Below are 16,100 nucleotides of genomic sequence, written 5' to 3'. Positions count from 1 at the left end.
AAGAAAAAATAAACATAAAACTCAAAACAGCATTTACTACCAAGGAATAAAACTGTACAATAAATTACCAAAAGAGATTAAAGAAATTGCAAAACTACACGTATTTAAAAAGGCAGCTATAAAGTACCTGCTATGCAATATATTTTATACATTGAAGGATTACTTAGCTAAAACAGAGTAGAGGTTTGATAAAAAAATGTTATACAAATAAATAATAATGATTATAAACCTTCCAACGTTCCACATAACACCTTCACTTTGGTTTTTCCCTCTTTTTTCCGTTCTAGAAACACTCTTCCCTCAAGCTATGCATACACAATACTAGCACCTCCTCCTCTTTCTGAGCTCAGCATCTCACTCATTATTTAGGGATGCTGACTCAGTTTTTCAGGATAGCAAATGGGAAGGTATGGTACAGAAAATGGCCCAGAGATCACCAATGTGCATGCGTGCGTGTGTGTGTGTGTGTGTGTGTGTGTGTGTGTGTGTGTGTGTGTGTGTGTGTGTGTGGTGAGTGAAGTGTTATAAAACAATGTGTGTATAGTGTGTGCAGTGTCTGAAAGTGAGATATGAGTGAACAGTGTGGCATTACATTATTTGATAAGTTTTTTGTAAAAAAAGTAATGTATACCAGGAGTAAACTCTAATGATTGTCTCCAACTAGAAGTCTGTAAATATATGTATATACGAATTATCTTATTTTAAATTGGTCTAAACTTGTAAATACTTTGACATGTCCTATGTCCTTGTAAAAAGAGATCTACAGATGAATAATACTACTACTACTACTATACCAGTTACCTGAGGCTTGAACTTCTATCAAAATTTGATTTCATGTAATTCAGATCTGTTTTCTTGATTGCCATTTCTGGGACTTCAGTGCAAGCTGTATTAATGGCTCAGAATGTCTAAGACTATAACATAAAAAATTAGGGGGCCGTAACTAAGGCTTTTCAATACAATGAAGCAAATAAATGTTAAATTCCATAAATTGGCGGGCATTCATGATCCCTTATTAAGTTAACTTCATCGAAATTGTAACAGTAAAAGATGGCAGCCCTTATCTATTAACCCATCTGGTTAAAATTTGTAGGCTGTGGTGGCGAAGTTAAATCTGACAATATCTCTCTCAATGTTGCAACGTGAACAGGTGCTTTCAAGAATACCTTCAGCAGGAAGAAATCAGCTTATGACTTAATGCTGTAAGAATTATCAAACACAGGCATTTTGTGCCTCTATTTACCGTGTTTGTGGAGGATATCAGGGTATTCACGTTGCCGTGCTTTAGACGTACTGTTTCACCTACACGACAATTCACAGACTGTAACAAAATTCACGATATTACTAATGTTCTGCACTTTTGGCGTAATTCTTATTAAGACAACATCAGTAAAATGTTCTATTATACAAGCTATTGCAATATATACATTAAGGTAAGAGAAACGATGTAATATGCAGTATAAACGTTTAAATTTATGCAGTTATATCGATTAAATCTTCGAAATACGCATTTACTCCCCGAAACGCCAAAACATGCAGACATGCATTTACATGGAAATGCGGGTCTAATGATTACTGAAGGGTCACCTCTACTCCATATTCTAAGATGTAAGTGTATACAAAAACATACAGCTTGGCATTCGCATTACTGGGGCGCAAAAATATTCCTCGAAAGTCATGAGTTTGTCACCCATAAGGCATTCGTTTGCGATCGAATGACACAGTTTGCTGCAGCAAAAAAGCGAAAAGATATTTATTGTTGTACGTATTTTCTCGGCAATACAGTTTTCTGTACCTATTTTTAAATGACGTGTTAGTTTCTGCATTTATTCCTAACATAGCGAGTGTAAAATTTCGTATTTGTTAAAATACATTCTTTCACAGGTAAATTTAAATACTGATCCAGTTTTCAGACGTCGAAAATGCAGACATCGAAAATTGTTACTGACAACTATTTATATAAAAAGTTAAACCCATTCTAGGGAACATGAATTTTTAAGATTTAATGAGTAATACTTAACATCGAACTTAGTTCCTGGAATCCTTTGCACAGGTCATCCACTGAGTACCTCTCTGAAGCTATTTATTGAATGTTTGTATTTAATAAAAAATTAATTTTAAATATATTTGCTTCATGTTGGTTTCATCAATGTAAGTATTGATCAACAGCAATTCGGCAGAATTCAGCCCCTGCCATAAAGTCATAACTTCTTCACTCTATCGGCTTTCAGCTGGAGGGATGTGATTAGTAATGTTCCTTAGAAAAAAGGAAAAAAAAGCGAGAGACAGCAAGCGCAAACATTCTTTCTCAATAAGGGTAAACAAGGATACAGCCATTGTACATCTACATCATACTCCGCAGGCCACTTACCGATGTGTGGTGAAGGGTTCTTTTGGCATCACTAACTAATCCCCCCTTCCTTGCCCCACTCTCGAATAGCGCGTGGAAGAATAATTGTCGCAAAGCCTCTGTATTAGCCCTAATTTCTAGAATTTTCACGTTGTGGTCATTTCGCGAGATGTATGTGGGAATAAGTAGTATGTTGACCTTAGTCCTGTGCGGCAACTGCGTTTCCTACTATTTGTTGTATGTGGCCATTCCACAGGGTATTTTTACACTGTTAAATTGAGCCGAAAATTAGGAACATTTTTTCATGAGTTTTGGAACTGTACTCTCGATTTTCCCACAGTACACAGACATGTAGCATCACTCAGTGTATAACTACCATAGTAGAGGTTGGGCGCTGCTGGGACGTCAAATACTGGTGTCGTCGACGAATGAAAGGAATTCTTAGTACCCTTTACTTTCTTGTGCCAATGTACACGCTTTTTAAATACCTTCGCACTAGATCTTGGCATTCTGAAGATAAGAAACCTCAATGACTACATCAAGTATGGTTCAAAGGGCTCTGTGCACTATGGGACTTAAATTCTAAGGTCATTAGTCCCCTAGAACGTAGAACTAATTAATCCTAACTAACCTAAGGACAGCACACACGTCCATGCCCTAGGCAGGATTCGAACCTGCGACCGTAGCGGTCGCGCGGTTCCAGACTGTAGCGCCTAGAGCCGCTCAGCCACACCGGCTGGCACATCAAGTTTGACTTTAATAACAAACACCTGCATTTATTCACAAAGGGAAGAACACAAATGGCGCAAGTTTGATTGCCAACTGTCCTGCAATGGAGCCAAAAGAAAAAATTACGCTCAATTATATCTCTGGCAACGCAGGCTACGTCAAGCATGTTTCATGTCTCAAACACTGCGGAACTTCGTGTGCTGCAATTTTGAAAGGATGATTTAAAATACTTCTACACACTTCATGTCAATATTTTATACACAACTTTAAACGGGAGACTCTAAATATTTCTAAAATTCATTTTCCCAAAAATCGACTTTCGCATCGAAAAACTCATTCCGTATACCCTTTATGTCGCTCTAATACTCCTGTATATTTTACTGTAGACGCTGTGACCAGCAATTTGTTGTCAATAGTGTAGTTGTAAAATGTAAACTTTCACTGTCGGAAATCTCACAGTTAGTAAAATGTTCCGGGCTATTACGGTGTGGTCGCATGGAAAAAAAGTGTGTGTTAATTCCTGAAGGACCAAACTGCTGAGGTCTTTGGTCCCTACACTTACACACTATTTAAACTAGCTTATGCTAAGAACAACACCCACATCCATGCCTGAGGGAGGACTTGAACTTCCAGCTGGAGGGGCCGCACCATCTGTGAAATGGCGCTTGAGACCTCGCGGCCACTCGGCGTGGCGTGGTCGAATGGAGTTAACGCTTAAACCCAACGTTTTGTCGCCATCTGCGGAGGACTTTGTGCATCCGATTCATACCATGGCTCGTTACTCACTGCAGCAAAATGCCCTTTTCTCATGCTTCCGCGCTGTGGCGTGACGTCACATGTTTTGAATACCCGAGCGTAGTTGGCCGGTGTCGACTGCTGTAGCCCGCTGTTGCTGCCGCCCCATAGTGGAAGACAGGTACTCATCTTCAACACCGGAATTCGGATGTCATTCAGTTTAACGCCCTCCTCCTTCCTACTGAAATTCCTGGGGTGTTTCACAATCTCTGTGGCCTCACTGTACAGCCTTTCATGGCTTGGGGCTGCCAGTAGTCCTATCAAAATGAATGTTGTAGTCTCCTGCCTGCAAAGCATTTTCCGCAACAGCTGATCTGTCAGTCCGCCGGCCGCTGTGGCCGACCGGTTCTAGGCGCATCAGTCCGGAACTGCGCTGCTGCTGCGGTCGCAGGTTCGAATCCTGCCTCAGGCGTGGATGTGAGTGATGTCCTTAGCTTAGTTTGGTTTAAGTACAATACTGGCCATTAAAATTGATACACCACGAAGATTACGTGCTACAGACGCGAAATTTAACCGACAGGAAGAAGACGCTGTGGTATGCAAATGATTAGCTTTTCAGAGCATTCGCAAAAGGGTGGCACCGGTGGCGACATCTACAACGTGCAGATATGAGGAAAGTTTCCAACCGATTACTCATACACAAACGACAGTTTACCGGTGTTGCCTCGTCTAAGGAGGAGAAATGCGTACCATCACGTTTCCGACTATGATAAAGGTCAGATTGTGGCCTATCGCAATTGCGGTTTATCGTATCGCGACATTGCTGCTTGCGTTGGTCGAGATCCAATGACTGTTAGCAGAATATGGAATCAGTGGGTTCAGGAGGGTAATACGGAACGTCGTGCTGGATCCCAACGGCCTCATACCACTAGAAGTCGAGATGACAGGCATCTTATCCACATGGCTGTAACGGATCGTGCAGCTACGTCTCGATCCCTGAGTCAACAGATGGGGACGTTTGCAAGATAACAACCATCTGCGCGAACAGTTCGACGACGTTTGCAGCAGCATGGACTATTAGCTCGGAGACCATGGCTGCAGTTACCCTTGACGCTGCATCACAAGACAGGAGCGCCTGCGATGGTGTACTCAACGACGAACCTGGGTGCACGAATGGCAAAACGTCATACTTTCGGATGAATCCAGGTTCTGTTTACAGCATCAGGAGGGTCGCATCCGTGTTTGGCGACATCGCGGTGAACGCACATTGGAAGCGTGTATTCGTCATCGCCATCCTGGCGTATCACCCGGCGTGATGGTATGGGATGCCATTGGTTACACGTCTCGGTCACCTCTTGTTCACATTGACAGCACTTTGAACAGTGGACGTTACATTTCAGATGTGTTACGACCAGTGGCTCTACCCTTAATTCGATCCCTGCGAAACCCTACATTTCAGCAGGATAATGCACGACCGCATGTTGCAGGTCCCGTACGTGCCTTTCTGGATAAAGAAAATGTTCGACTGCTGCCCTGGCCAGCACATCCTCCAGATCTCACACCAACTGAAAAGTCTGGTCAATGGAGGCTCGTCACAATACGCCAGTCACTACTCTTGATGAACTGTGGTATCGTGTTGAAGCTGCATGGAAGCTGTACCTGTACACGCCACCAAGCTCTGTTTGACTCAATGCCCGGGCGTATCAAGGCCGTTATTATGGCCAGAGGTGGTTGTTCTGGGTACTGATTTCTCAGGATCTATGCACCCAAACTGCCTGAAAATGTAATCTCATGTCAGTTCTAGTATAATGTATTTGTCCAATGAATACCCGTTTATCGTCTGCATTTCTTCTTGGTGTAGCAATTTTAATGCCCAGTAGTGTAGTTGTAAGTCTAGGGGACTGATGACCTCAGATGTTAAGTACCATAGTGCTTAGAGCCATTTGAACCATCTGTCAGTCTCCCCCCTTCTGCAGCTTCCCTTGTGCGAGGCATCATAAAAACGTTGGTGGATACAGCAAGGAACATTTTCGAAAAAGAGCTACGTTGCGCGAAATTAAAACACCTCACCAATCCATTGCTCAACAATGATTATTCGTCCGCTGAGGTAAAAAGAACGTTAAGACCACCGCCTAAAAGTCATAGCGATGCAGAAGCGCCTGTGAAATCGAAAGCTTTCCTGCCCTTCCTTAAGGACGTTACTGAGCGCACAGGAAAAATTTTGACAAATTGTAACTCGCATTAATCTACAAACCCGCGCAGAAGATATAGGATCACCTAAAATTGGCCAAGGATGGTCGCAAACCGCTAGAAAAGGTAGGAATATATAGGATTCCGTGTACTTGCTGTGAGGTACACTTGGGTACTACAAAAAGAATAGCCCAAAAACGAATAGAAGAGCACAAGGGCATGGAGGGCAAAGATTGACAGATCAGCTATTGCAGAACAATCTTTGCACCCGGGTATAGAAAGCATTTGATGTCGCGTGGCTGTGTGGGAGCACGGGCAATCGGAATCTTACTGCTGTCAGTAGCGAGTCAGGGTGTGAATCGGACTGACAAGAAAGCTACGATCCGCACTGAAAACGTCCCTCACAGGTGGGAACGAAAAGTCGGGGTTAAATGTTAAGTCCTTTCGATCACAGCATAATAGCCCGGAACATTTTATTAATTGTAATAATGTATTTGTACAGCAGTGGATTTCTTTCCCCATGTACGTGCAATATGTTATATTTACGAGTCGTGTTTTTTTAAGTATGTACCGTTCTGAAATTAAAAAAGACGTGCTAATATATCTCGATAATTTTATTTTTACATGAAACCCTGTACCTTAATCTACTCACTGACGCCATTACAGTCTGATTCTTCCTTGTTTACGTTGTGTACTGAGTGTTTAAGATGCCTCCGATAATCATGAGTCCCGCCGACTGTGAAGTACGGGCTGTTATAAGATTTCTTAGTGCTAAAGGCCTAAAAGCGATCGACATTCATCGTGAGATCTATGCAATTTACGGAGAAAACATTATGAGTGATGGAATGGTAAGAAAGTGGGTGAGAGCATTTAAAAATGGCCGCACAAATGTGCGTGATGAACAACGGAGTGGGCGTCCTTCGGTCGTTAATGAAAGTTTGGTGCAGGAAGTGGACAATAAGGTGAGAGAAAACAGACGCTTTATGATTTCCTCCTTGCGGGATGACTTTACTAATGTTTCTCGTAGTGTTTGTATGACATTGTGACCGAGCACTTGAATTACCGAAAATTGTGCACACGTTGACTAACGAAAATGTTGACGGATGTGCGAAAAACCAAACGTTGAGACAGTGCATTGACTTTCCTTGAGCAGTACCACAACGACGGTGATGATTTCTTAAGCCAAATTGTTACGGGTGATAAAACATGGGTGGCCTAAGTCACACCAGAATCAAAGCAACGGTCCATGGAAGTTGAGCAAGGACATCGTTTTGCTGCAAGACAATGCCCGTCCGCATGTGGCGAATCAGACCAAACATCTCATCACATCTTTTCAATGGGAAACTCTAGATCATCCTCCGTACAGCCCCGATGTTGCGCCCAGTGACTAACATCTGCTCCTGCACTTGAAGAAACACCTGGGCGGTCAGCGTCTTCAAGACGACGACGAAGTCAAAACAGTGGTGGTGCAGTGGTTAACAAGTCAGGCGGCAGACTTCTGTAAGGAGGGTATTCAAAAACTGGTGCAACGTTATGACAAATGCATCAATATTGACGGAAATTATGTAGAAAAGAAGGTTAAGGTACAGGCCAGGTGTAAAAATAAAATTATTGAGATATCTTAGCACGACTTTTTTAAGGTCCCGGCGGAGGTTCGAGTCCTCCCTCGGTCGTGTGTGTGTGTGTGTGTGTGTGTGTGTGTGTGTGTGTGTGTGTGTGTGTGTGTGTTTGTCCTTAGGATAATTTAGGTTAAGTAGTGTGTAAGCTTAGGGACTGATGACCTTAGCAGTTAAGTCCCATAAGATTTCACACACATCTGGACATCTTTTTTTAATTTCAAAACGGTACTTAAAAAACACGCCTCGTATTTACATTCAGATCAACTGCCAGAGCCTGCAGCATTCGGTAATCCACCATCAGATCATCATTTATCGACGGGTAGACGTCAAAACCAAAAAAAAAAAGTGCAAATACCATTTGAGCTACACATGCAAACAATCACTTATCGTTTCGATGAACTCTGAATAAACTGTGAATGCACTGTGGCAGGAGCCCGAACAACAGGGCATCTATTAAAACTCTGAAATACTGCATTGAGAATGTCTAATTACTAGCCGAATTCTAGATTTGCTTTAATAAAGTCTGAAAGGAAAGGATGACTGACTGCTGAACTCCATCATTTTGAAAGTCTAGCTCTTCTGTTTCATTTTCAGAGAAAAGAAACCGCGGCTGTGTAATGGAGCCGAGCACGGAAAAGAGAAATGAAATGCCGTCGTGGATGGACAACAAATTCATCGAAGAGGCTTTCCTTAAAGCGGGCAACGAAGTGGACTCGGATACTGCACGTATCGAGTACGCGTGCAAGTACGGAGGCGGCTTAATGAGCGAGACTTTCCGCCTGCGGGCGAAGCTTCGAGGGCAGAGTGCCGGAGAACCGTCGCTGGTGGTGAAGAGCGCGCTGCGGTCGGAGGGCGCGATGAAGGACCTGGGCAGCTCGGACGTGTTCTCGCGGGAGCGCGCCGTCTACTGCGACGTGCTTCCCGCGCTGGCGGCCGAGGGCGGTAGCGGGGGCGGCGCGTGGGCGGCGGTGGCGCCCGCGTGCTACGGCAGCGGCGCGCCGCCCGGGCCCGACTACCTGCTGCTGGACGACCTGTCGGCGGCCGGCTTCTGGGAGCCGCAGGCGGCGCCGCTGGACCGCGCGCAGTGCGCCGCCGCGCTGGCCGCGGCCGCCCGCCTGCACGCCGGCAGCGTGCCGCAGCTGCCGCGGCCCCCGCTCGACGGCCCGCTCTTCCGGCAGTCGCTCACCTTCGCCGACGAGAACGCCGCCGCCGTCGGCGGCCTGGTGCAGTCGTCCCTGCTGCGCATGGGGGAGGTGCTCGCGGAATACCCGTGGTTTCACCCGTACGACCAACGCTTCCAGAAGCTAGCGCGCGAGCTGTACCCGCGAGCGGCGCGGGCAGTCAAGGAATGCTCCGGTGGTCTGCGCGTCCTGCTGCACGGCGACCTCAAGAGGAACAACATCATGTTCCGCACCGCAGCGGGAGAGCTCCAAGTCCGTCTCTACGACTTCCAGGTCTGTGTCACACATTCCTTTATATATACACAGTATCTCTCCTGAGAATCATGTCCGTACATACACTACTGGCCATTAAAATTGCTACACCAATAAGAAATGCAGATGATAAACGGGTATTCATTGGAGAAATATATTATACTAGAATTGACATGTCATTACATTTACACGCAATTTGGGTGCATAGATCCTGAGAAATAGGTACCCTGAACAACCACCTAAGGCTGTAATAACGGCCTTGATACGCCTGGGCATTGAGTCACACAGAGCTTGGATGGCTGCCCATGCTGCAGCACGATACCACAATTCATCAAGAGTAGTGACTGGCGTATTGTGACGAGCCAGTTGCCCGGCCGCCATTGACGAGACGTTTTCAATTGGTGAGAGATCTGGAGAATGTGCTGGCCAGGGCAGCAGTCGAACGTTTTCTGTATCCAGAAAGGCCCGTACAGGACCCGCAACATGCGGTCGTGCAGTATCCCGCTGAAATGTAGGGTTTCGCAGGGATCGAATTAAGGGTAGAGCCACAGGTCGTAACATATCTGAAATGTAGGGTCCACTGTTCAAAGCGCCGTCAATGCGAACTAGAGGTGACCGAGACGTGTAACCAGTGGCACCCCATACCATCACGCCGGGTGATACGCCAGTATGGCGATGACGAATACACGCTTCCAATGTGCATTCACCGCGATGTCGCCAAACACGGATGCGACCATCATGATGCTGTAAACACAACCTGGATTCATCCGAAAGAATGACGTTTTGCCATTCGTGCGCCCAGGTTCGTTGTTGAGTACACCATCGCAGGCGCTCCTGTCTGTGATACAGCGTCAAGGGTAACCCCAACCATGGTCTCCGAGCTGATAGTCCATGCTGCTGCAAACGTCGTCGAACTGTTCGCGCAGATGGTTGTCGTCTTGCAAACGTCCCCAACTGTTGACTCAGGGATCGAGACGTGGCTGTACGATCCATTACAAAATGGCTCTGAGCACTATGGGACTTAACTTCTGAGGTCATCAGTCCCCTAGAACTACTTAAACCTAACTAAACTAAGGACATCACACACATCCATGCCCGAGGCGCAGGATTCGTACCTGCGACCGTGGCGGTCGCGCGGTTCCAGGCTGTAGTGCCTAGAACCGTTCGGCCACCCCGGCCGGCACGATCCATTACAGCCATGCGGATAAGATGTCTGTCATTTCGACTGCTAGTGATACGAGGCCGTTGGGATCCAACACGGCGTTCCGTATTACCCTCCTGAACCCATCGATTCCATATTCTGCTAACAGTCATTGGATCTCGACGAACGCGAGCAGCAATGTCGCGACATGATAAACCGCATTCGCGATAGGCTACAATCCGACCTTTATCAAAGTCGGAAACGTGATGGTACGCATTTCTTCTCCTTACACGAGGCATCACAGCAACGTTTCACCAGCCAACGCCGGTCACCTGCTGTTTGTGTATGAGAAATCGGTTGGAAACGTTACTCATGTCAGCACTTTGTAGGTGTCGCCACCGGCGCCAACCTTGTGTGATTGCTCTGAAAAGCTAATCATTTGCATATCACAGCGTCTTCTTCTTGTCGGTTAAATTTCTCGTCTGTAGCACGTCATCTTCGTGGTGTAGCAAATTTAATGGCCAGTAGTGTATTTCCAATTTCCTATTTTCAGTGTGGAGCTGGAGTCAGCTCAGACAAATTCTGCTCGTCACGTCGTTCATGCTATGCCCAGCGCCGACGGAAACCATCAGTTTGTTTCCCGTTACAATCCAAACTACTTTTGAAGCGGATTTTTACTTTCCCCGGTCCCAGATTAGCCTAGTGCCATAATTGTGGTCTAGATATGTACGAGGGTGAGTCAAATGAAAACCTTAAATTTTTTTAAAAATATTATTTATTATGCAGAAGTGGTGCAAAGCTGTAACACTTTTCAACAGAATCTCCCCCACGCTCAAAGCAAGTCCTCCAGCACTTACAAAGTGCATAAATTCCTTTGGAAAAAAATTCTTTCGGTAATCCGCGTAATCACTCATGCACCGTGTGGCGTACCTCTTCATCAAAACGGAACTTCTTTCCTCCCATTGCGTCTTTGAGTGGTACAAATATATGGAAATCACTTGGGGGCAAGGTCTGGTGACTATGGTGGATGAGGAAGACACTCAAAATGCAGGTCTGTGATTGTTGTAACTCTTGTACTGGCAGTGTGGGACCTTGCATTGTCATGTTGCAAAAGGACACCTGTTGACAGCAATCCATGTCGCTTTGATTTGATTGCAGGTCGCAGAAGATTTTTTTAGGAGATCTTTGTATGATGCACTGGTGACAGTGATCCCTCTAAGCATGTAATGCTCCAAAATGACGCCTTTTTCGTCCCAAAAGAGTCAGCATAACCTTCCCTGCTGATGGTCCTGTTCAAAACTTCTTTGGTTTTGGTGATGAGGAATGGCGCCATTCCTTGCTCGCTCTCTTCGTTTCCGGTTGGTGGAAGTGAACCCAGGTTTCGTCCCCAGCAACTATTTTTGCAAGGAAGCCATGACCTTCTCGTTCAAAGCGCCGAAGAAGCTCTTCACGAGCATCAACACGTCGTTCTCTCATTTCAGGAGTCAGCTGCCGTGGCACCCATCTTGCAGACACTTTGTGAAACTGAAACACATCATGCACAATGTGGTGTGCTGACCCATGACTAATGTGTAAACTTGCTGCAGTGTCATTCAGTGTCACTCGGCGGTTTTCCTTCTGTGGTGTCACCGCCAGACACCACACTTGCTAGGTGGTAGCCTTTAAATCGGGCGCGGTCCATTAGTATACGTCGGACCCGCGTGTCGCCACTATCTGAAGACCGAGCGCCGCCACACGGCAGGTCTAGAGAGACTTCCTAGCACTCGCCCAGTTGAACAGCCGACTTTGCTAGCGATGGTTCACTGACAAAATACGCTCTCATTTGCCGAGACGATAGTTAGCATAGCCTTCAGCTACGTCATTTGCTACGACCTAGCAAGGCGCCATTACTAGTTACTATTGATGCTGTAAAACATGTACCGTCAAGAGCGATGCTCACCAATTATGGATTAAAGTTAAGTATTCCACAGCTACGTACGTTTTTTGTTAGTCTCATTTCCTTGACCTGTTCCAGACCTCACGCCAGCCTGCGTGAGCTAAAACGCGTGCCTTTCGGCTTCCTCTCATAGTGGGTTGGCTGTCTTGGCAATCCACAACACCTTCACTATGGCTTCAACTGCTGCAATGTCCTGTGGAGTCACAACTCGTTGTCCCTGACCTGGACGCGGAGCATCTTCCACTGAAGTCACACCATTTGCGAACTTCCTACTCCATTCGTAGACTTGCTGCTGTGACAGACATGTATCACCGCACTGAACCTTCATTCGTCGATGAATTTCAATAGGTTTCACACCTTCACTACGCGAAAACCGAATAACAGAACGCTGTTCTTCCCTGGTGCAAGTCGCAAGTGGGGCGGCTATCTTTATACTGACACTGCGACGGTATGTGTGCATCTGCACTATGCTGCCACCTACTGGCCATTCTGTACACTGTTTGTAGCACGCTTACCAACTTACAGGATAAAGGCGCGAAATTTCGATTTGTTATTACAAATTTCAGGTTTTTCATTTGACTCACGCTCGTAGATAGTTGCGTGTGGACCGGCCTTTAAGGCTTAGAGCAGTGGTTCCCAACCTTTCTGAGACCATTATCCCTCAGTGAAACCAGGTATTAGCCAGAATCCCCCCCTCCCCCCGGAATCTCCTCCCACCTCCCCCGCCCCCACCACCACTATCTTCAACATTACAGTCTAATTGAAAATTAGCATCACAAGCAATATTCTTTGAACACTTTTACTTTCAAAATGAAGGATAAATGATGTATAGTTATTGTAGATTATTAACCCACGAACGAGTAAATAAATGAGACGATTAGTATTGCACGTGTCTAACAATCTTTTTTTATACAATGATGCAGTTCTCAGTCCATCTCGAGTGCTGCTTACAACTCCTTTTCAGAAACGAAAGCTAACTATCAACATTGAGGGTAAATACTTGCTACAAAACACACGCTTCCTCACCATCACTCCTCTCCCTAGTGACACCTACTTCAGCCATAGTCTGCAACCGCATTTCAAATCAACCAAGTTAAGATGAGTGCGCTATACTTATTACTTGCAGTTTATTTCAGTGGCTCGACTCCTTACTTCTGAAATGACACCAACTGAAATACTTCCACTGTGAATGTTGCGAATCTAACCACAACCGACAATGTTGTTGTCGTTGTTGTTGTGGTTATTGTGGTCTTCAATCCTGAGACTGGTTTGATGCAGCTCTCCATGCTATTCTATCCTGTGCAAGCTGCTTCATCTCCCAGTACGTACTGCAGCCTACATCCTTCTGAATCTGCTTAGTTTATTCATCTCTTGGTCTCCCTCTACGATTTTTACCCTCCACGCTGCCCTCCAATACTAAATTGCTGATCCCTTGATGCCTCAGAACATCTCCTACCAACCGATCCCTTCTTCTAGTCAAGTTGTCCCAAAAACTCCTCTTCTACCCAATTCTGTTCAATACCTCCTCATTACTTATGTGATCTACCAATCTAATCTTCAGCATTCTTCTGTAGCACCACATTTCGGAAGCTTCTGTTCTCTTCTTGTCCAAACTATTTATCGTCCATGTTTCACTTCCATACATGGCTACACTCCATACAAATACTTTCAGAAACGACTTCTTGACACTTAAATCTGTACTCGATGTTGACAAATTTCTCTTCTTCAGAAACACTTTCCTTGCCTTTGCCAGTCTATATTTTATATCCTCTCTACTTCGACCATCATCAGTTATTTTGCTCCCCAAATATCAAAACTCCTTTACTACGTTAAGTGTCTCATTTCCTAATCCAATTCCTTCAGCATCACCCGACTTAATTCGACTATATTCCATTATCCTCGTTTTGCTTTTGTTCAAAAAATGGTTCAAATGGCTCTAAGCACTATGGGACTTACCATCTGAGGTCATCAGTCCCCTAGACTTAGAACTACTTAACTAACCCAAGGACATCACACACCTCCATGCCCGAGGCAGGATTCGAACCTGCGACAGTAGCAGCCGCGTGGTTCCGGACTGAAGCGCCTAGAACCGCTCGGCCACCGCGGTCGGCCTGCTTTTGTTGATGTTTATCTTATATCCTCCTTTCAAGACACTGTCCATTCCGTTCAGCTGCCCTTCCAAGTCCTTTGCTGTCTCTGACAGAATTACAATGTTATCGGCGAACGTATAATAATAATAATAGTAATAATAATAATAATAATAATATGTAGGCCCTACAGCATTATAATAGCCATTACCCAGTTACGGTTATGTTGTGCCATCAATTAGTTCGTTTATCTGTGAATAATGAAGCAATTTCTGGTCCTAAAATTCGGAGAAGGCATTTTCAAGAGATATTTAAGCATGTGTGATCTACATGTCTCAATTTTATTGTTGTAAGTGCGTGGTACAAAGTTCACGTGCATCTTCGTTTCGTAATCTGTAATCTCCACCACATAACGACACACGTTAACGCTAGTATTTGAGAATTGCAATTACTGGTAACTTACGTAATCGGTATTACTGTCTTACAAAATAGTGATAACAATAATATTTTAAAAATAATTTAGTTTCGTGACCGAAACACAGTAGGACCCTTTTGTTTATACCCCTCAAAGCGTAATTGCCCCCAGGTTGGGAACCACTGGCTTAGAGTATAACACTAATGCCGCGCGGGATTAGACGAGCGGTCTAAAGCCGCTGCAGTCATGGACTGTGCTGCTGGTCCCGGCTGAGTTTCGAGTCCCCCCCTCGGGCATGGGTGTGATAATTTAGGTTAAGTAGTGTGTAAGCTTAGGGACTGATGACCTTAGCAGTTAAGCCCCATAAGATTTCACACACATTTGAACATTTTTTCATAACACTAATGATGTGAGTGGACTATTTCTGAAGGCGTGTGACTCTGTACATTTTGCAGTGCGCACACGTGGGGTGCCCCGCGGAGGACGTGGTGTACCTGCTGTATAGCAGCGCCAGCCTGGAGGTGCTGCAGCACCACGTGGACGAGCTGGTGGCCGGCTACCACGCCAGCCTGCAGGCAGCTCTGCGGGCCCTGGGGCTGCACCAGGCGGCCGACGACTTCCCCCTGCACCAGCTGACCAGCGACATGGAGCGCATGGCCCCGGTGAAGCTGTTCTGCACCTTCCAGAGCATGCCCTTGCTCATCAGCCAGCACTGCATAGACTTTGATCCCAACGTTGCGCTCGCAGATAACGACGACGGAAACGTGAAGAGATTCATTCGCCAGTGTATCACTAATCCGACTTTCTTATGCACTGTGCAGTACCTGATACCTGTTTTTGAGGAAAGAGGTTGGATATAGACTACTTTGTATTGGCCATTGCTTGCTGCTGACGCGAGTGGTAAATAAACGCTAAGACAAAAAAAAAATTATTCCCTACTAAGGAACTACCCGAATGGGAGTGAAATCGGTAGCTGTGGTGCACTGTACAGAAAAAAAAATTAGTAAAACTTGAGTAAAATTGGGTGATTTGTTAATTGTATGATTTATTCAAGAGAAAAGGCTTCACAAATTCAGTAAGCCAATAATGTGTTGGACCACCTGTGCCCTTATACAAGCAGTTATTTGGCTTGGCATTGATTGACTGAGTTGGTGGATGCCCTGCTAAGGGATATCGTGCCAAATTCTGTCCAACTGGTGCGTTAGACTGTCAAAGTCCCGAGTTGGTTGGAGGGCCCTGACCATAATTATCCAAACGTTCTCAACTGGTGTGTTGGGGGGGGTTGGGGGGGTGATGGTGGGGGGGGGTTGTGGGGAGGGTGGGGGGATGTGGGGGGGGGGGGAGTTCACATTACTCAACGCTGAAGCACATTAAATCTAAGTATCGATATGACGTGGTGAACAATGAAGTAAACATGTGCGTACTGGGCTAATAAGTTATCAGCAAGATTCCGGTAAATGCATAC

At 45.4% G+C, this 16,100-nt stretch overlaps 1 protein-coding gene across 1 annotated transcript in view; it reads left to right on the top strand.

The window, feature by feature from the left end:
- Positions 1 to 15,899, top strand: part of LOC126456115 (uncharacterized) — a 65,982-nt gene extending 50,083 nt beyond the window's left edge. Inside the window, exons 3-4 of the mRNA XM_050091869.1 lie at positions 8,218 to 9,077; positions 15,091 to 15,899. Coding sequence (XP_049947826.1) covers positions 8,241 to 9,077; positions 15,091 to 15,495 — 1,242 coding nt within the window. The 5' untranslated portion in view covers positions 8,218 to 8,240 and the 3' untranslated portion in view covers positions 15,496 to 15,899. The remainder of the gene's footprint in view (positions 1 to 8,217; positions 9,078 to 15,090) is intronic.
- The last annotated feature ends 201 nt before the right edge of the window (positions 15,900 to 16,100 follow it).

Source organism: Schistocerca serialis, chromosome 2, assembly GCF_023864345.2.
Source record: "Schistocerca serialis cubense isolate TAMUIC-IGC-003099 chromosome 2, iqSchSeri2.2, whole genome shotgun sequence".
Classification (NCBI taxonomy): Eukaryota; Metazoa; Arthropoda; class Insecta; order Orthoptera; family Acrididae; genus Schistocerca; species Schistocerca serialis.
The sequence above is the reverse complement of the archived record's forward strand: the minus strand, read 5'-3'. Positions and strand labels throughout refer to the sequence as shown.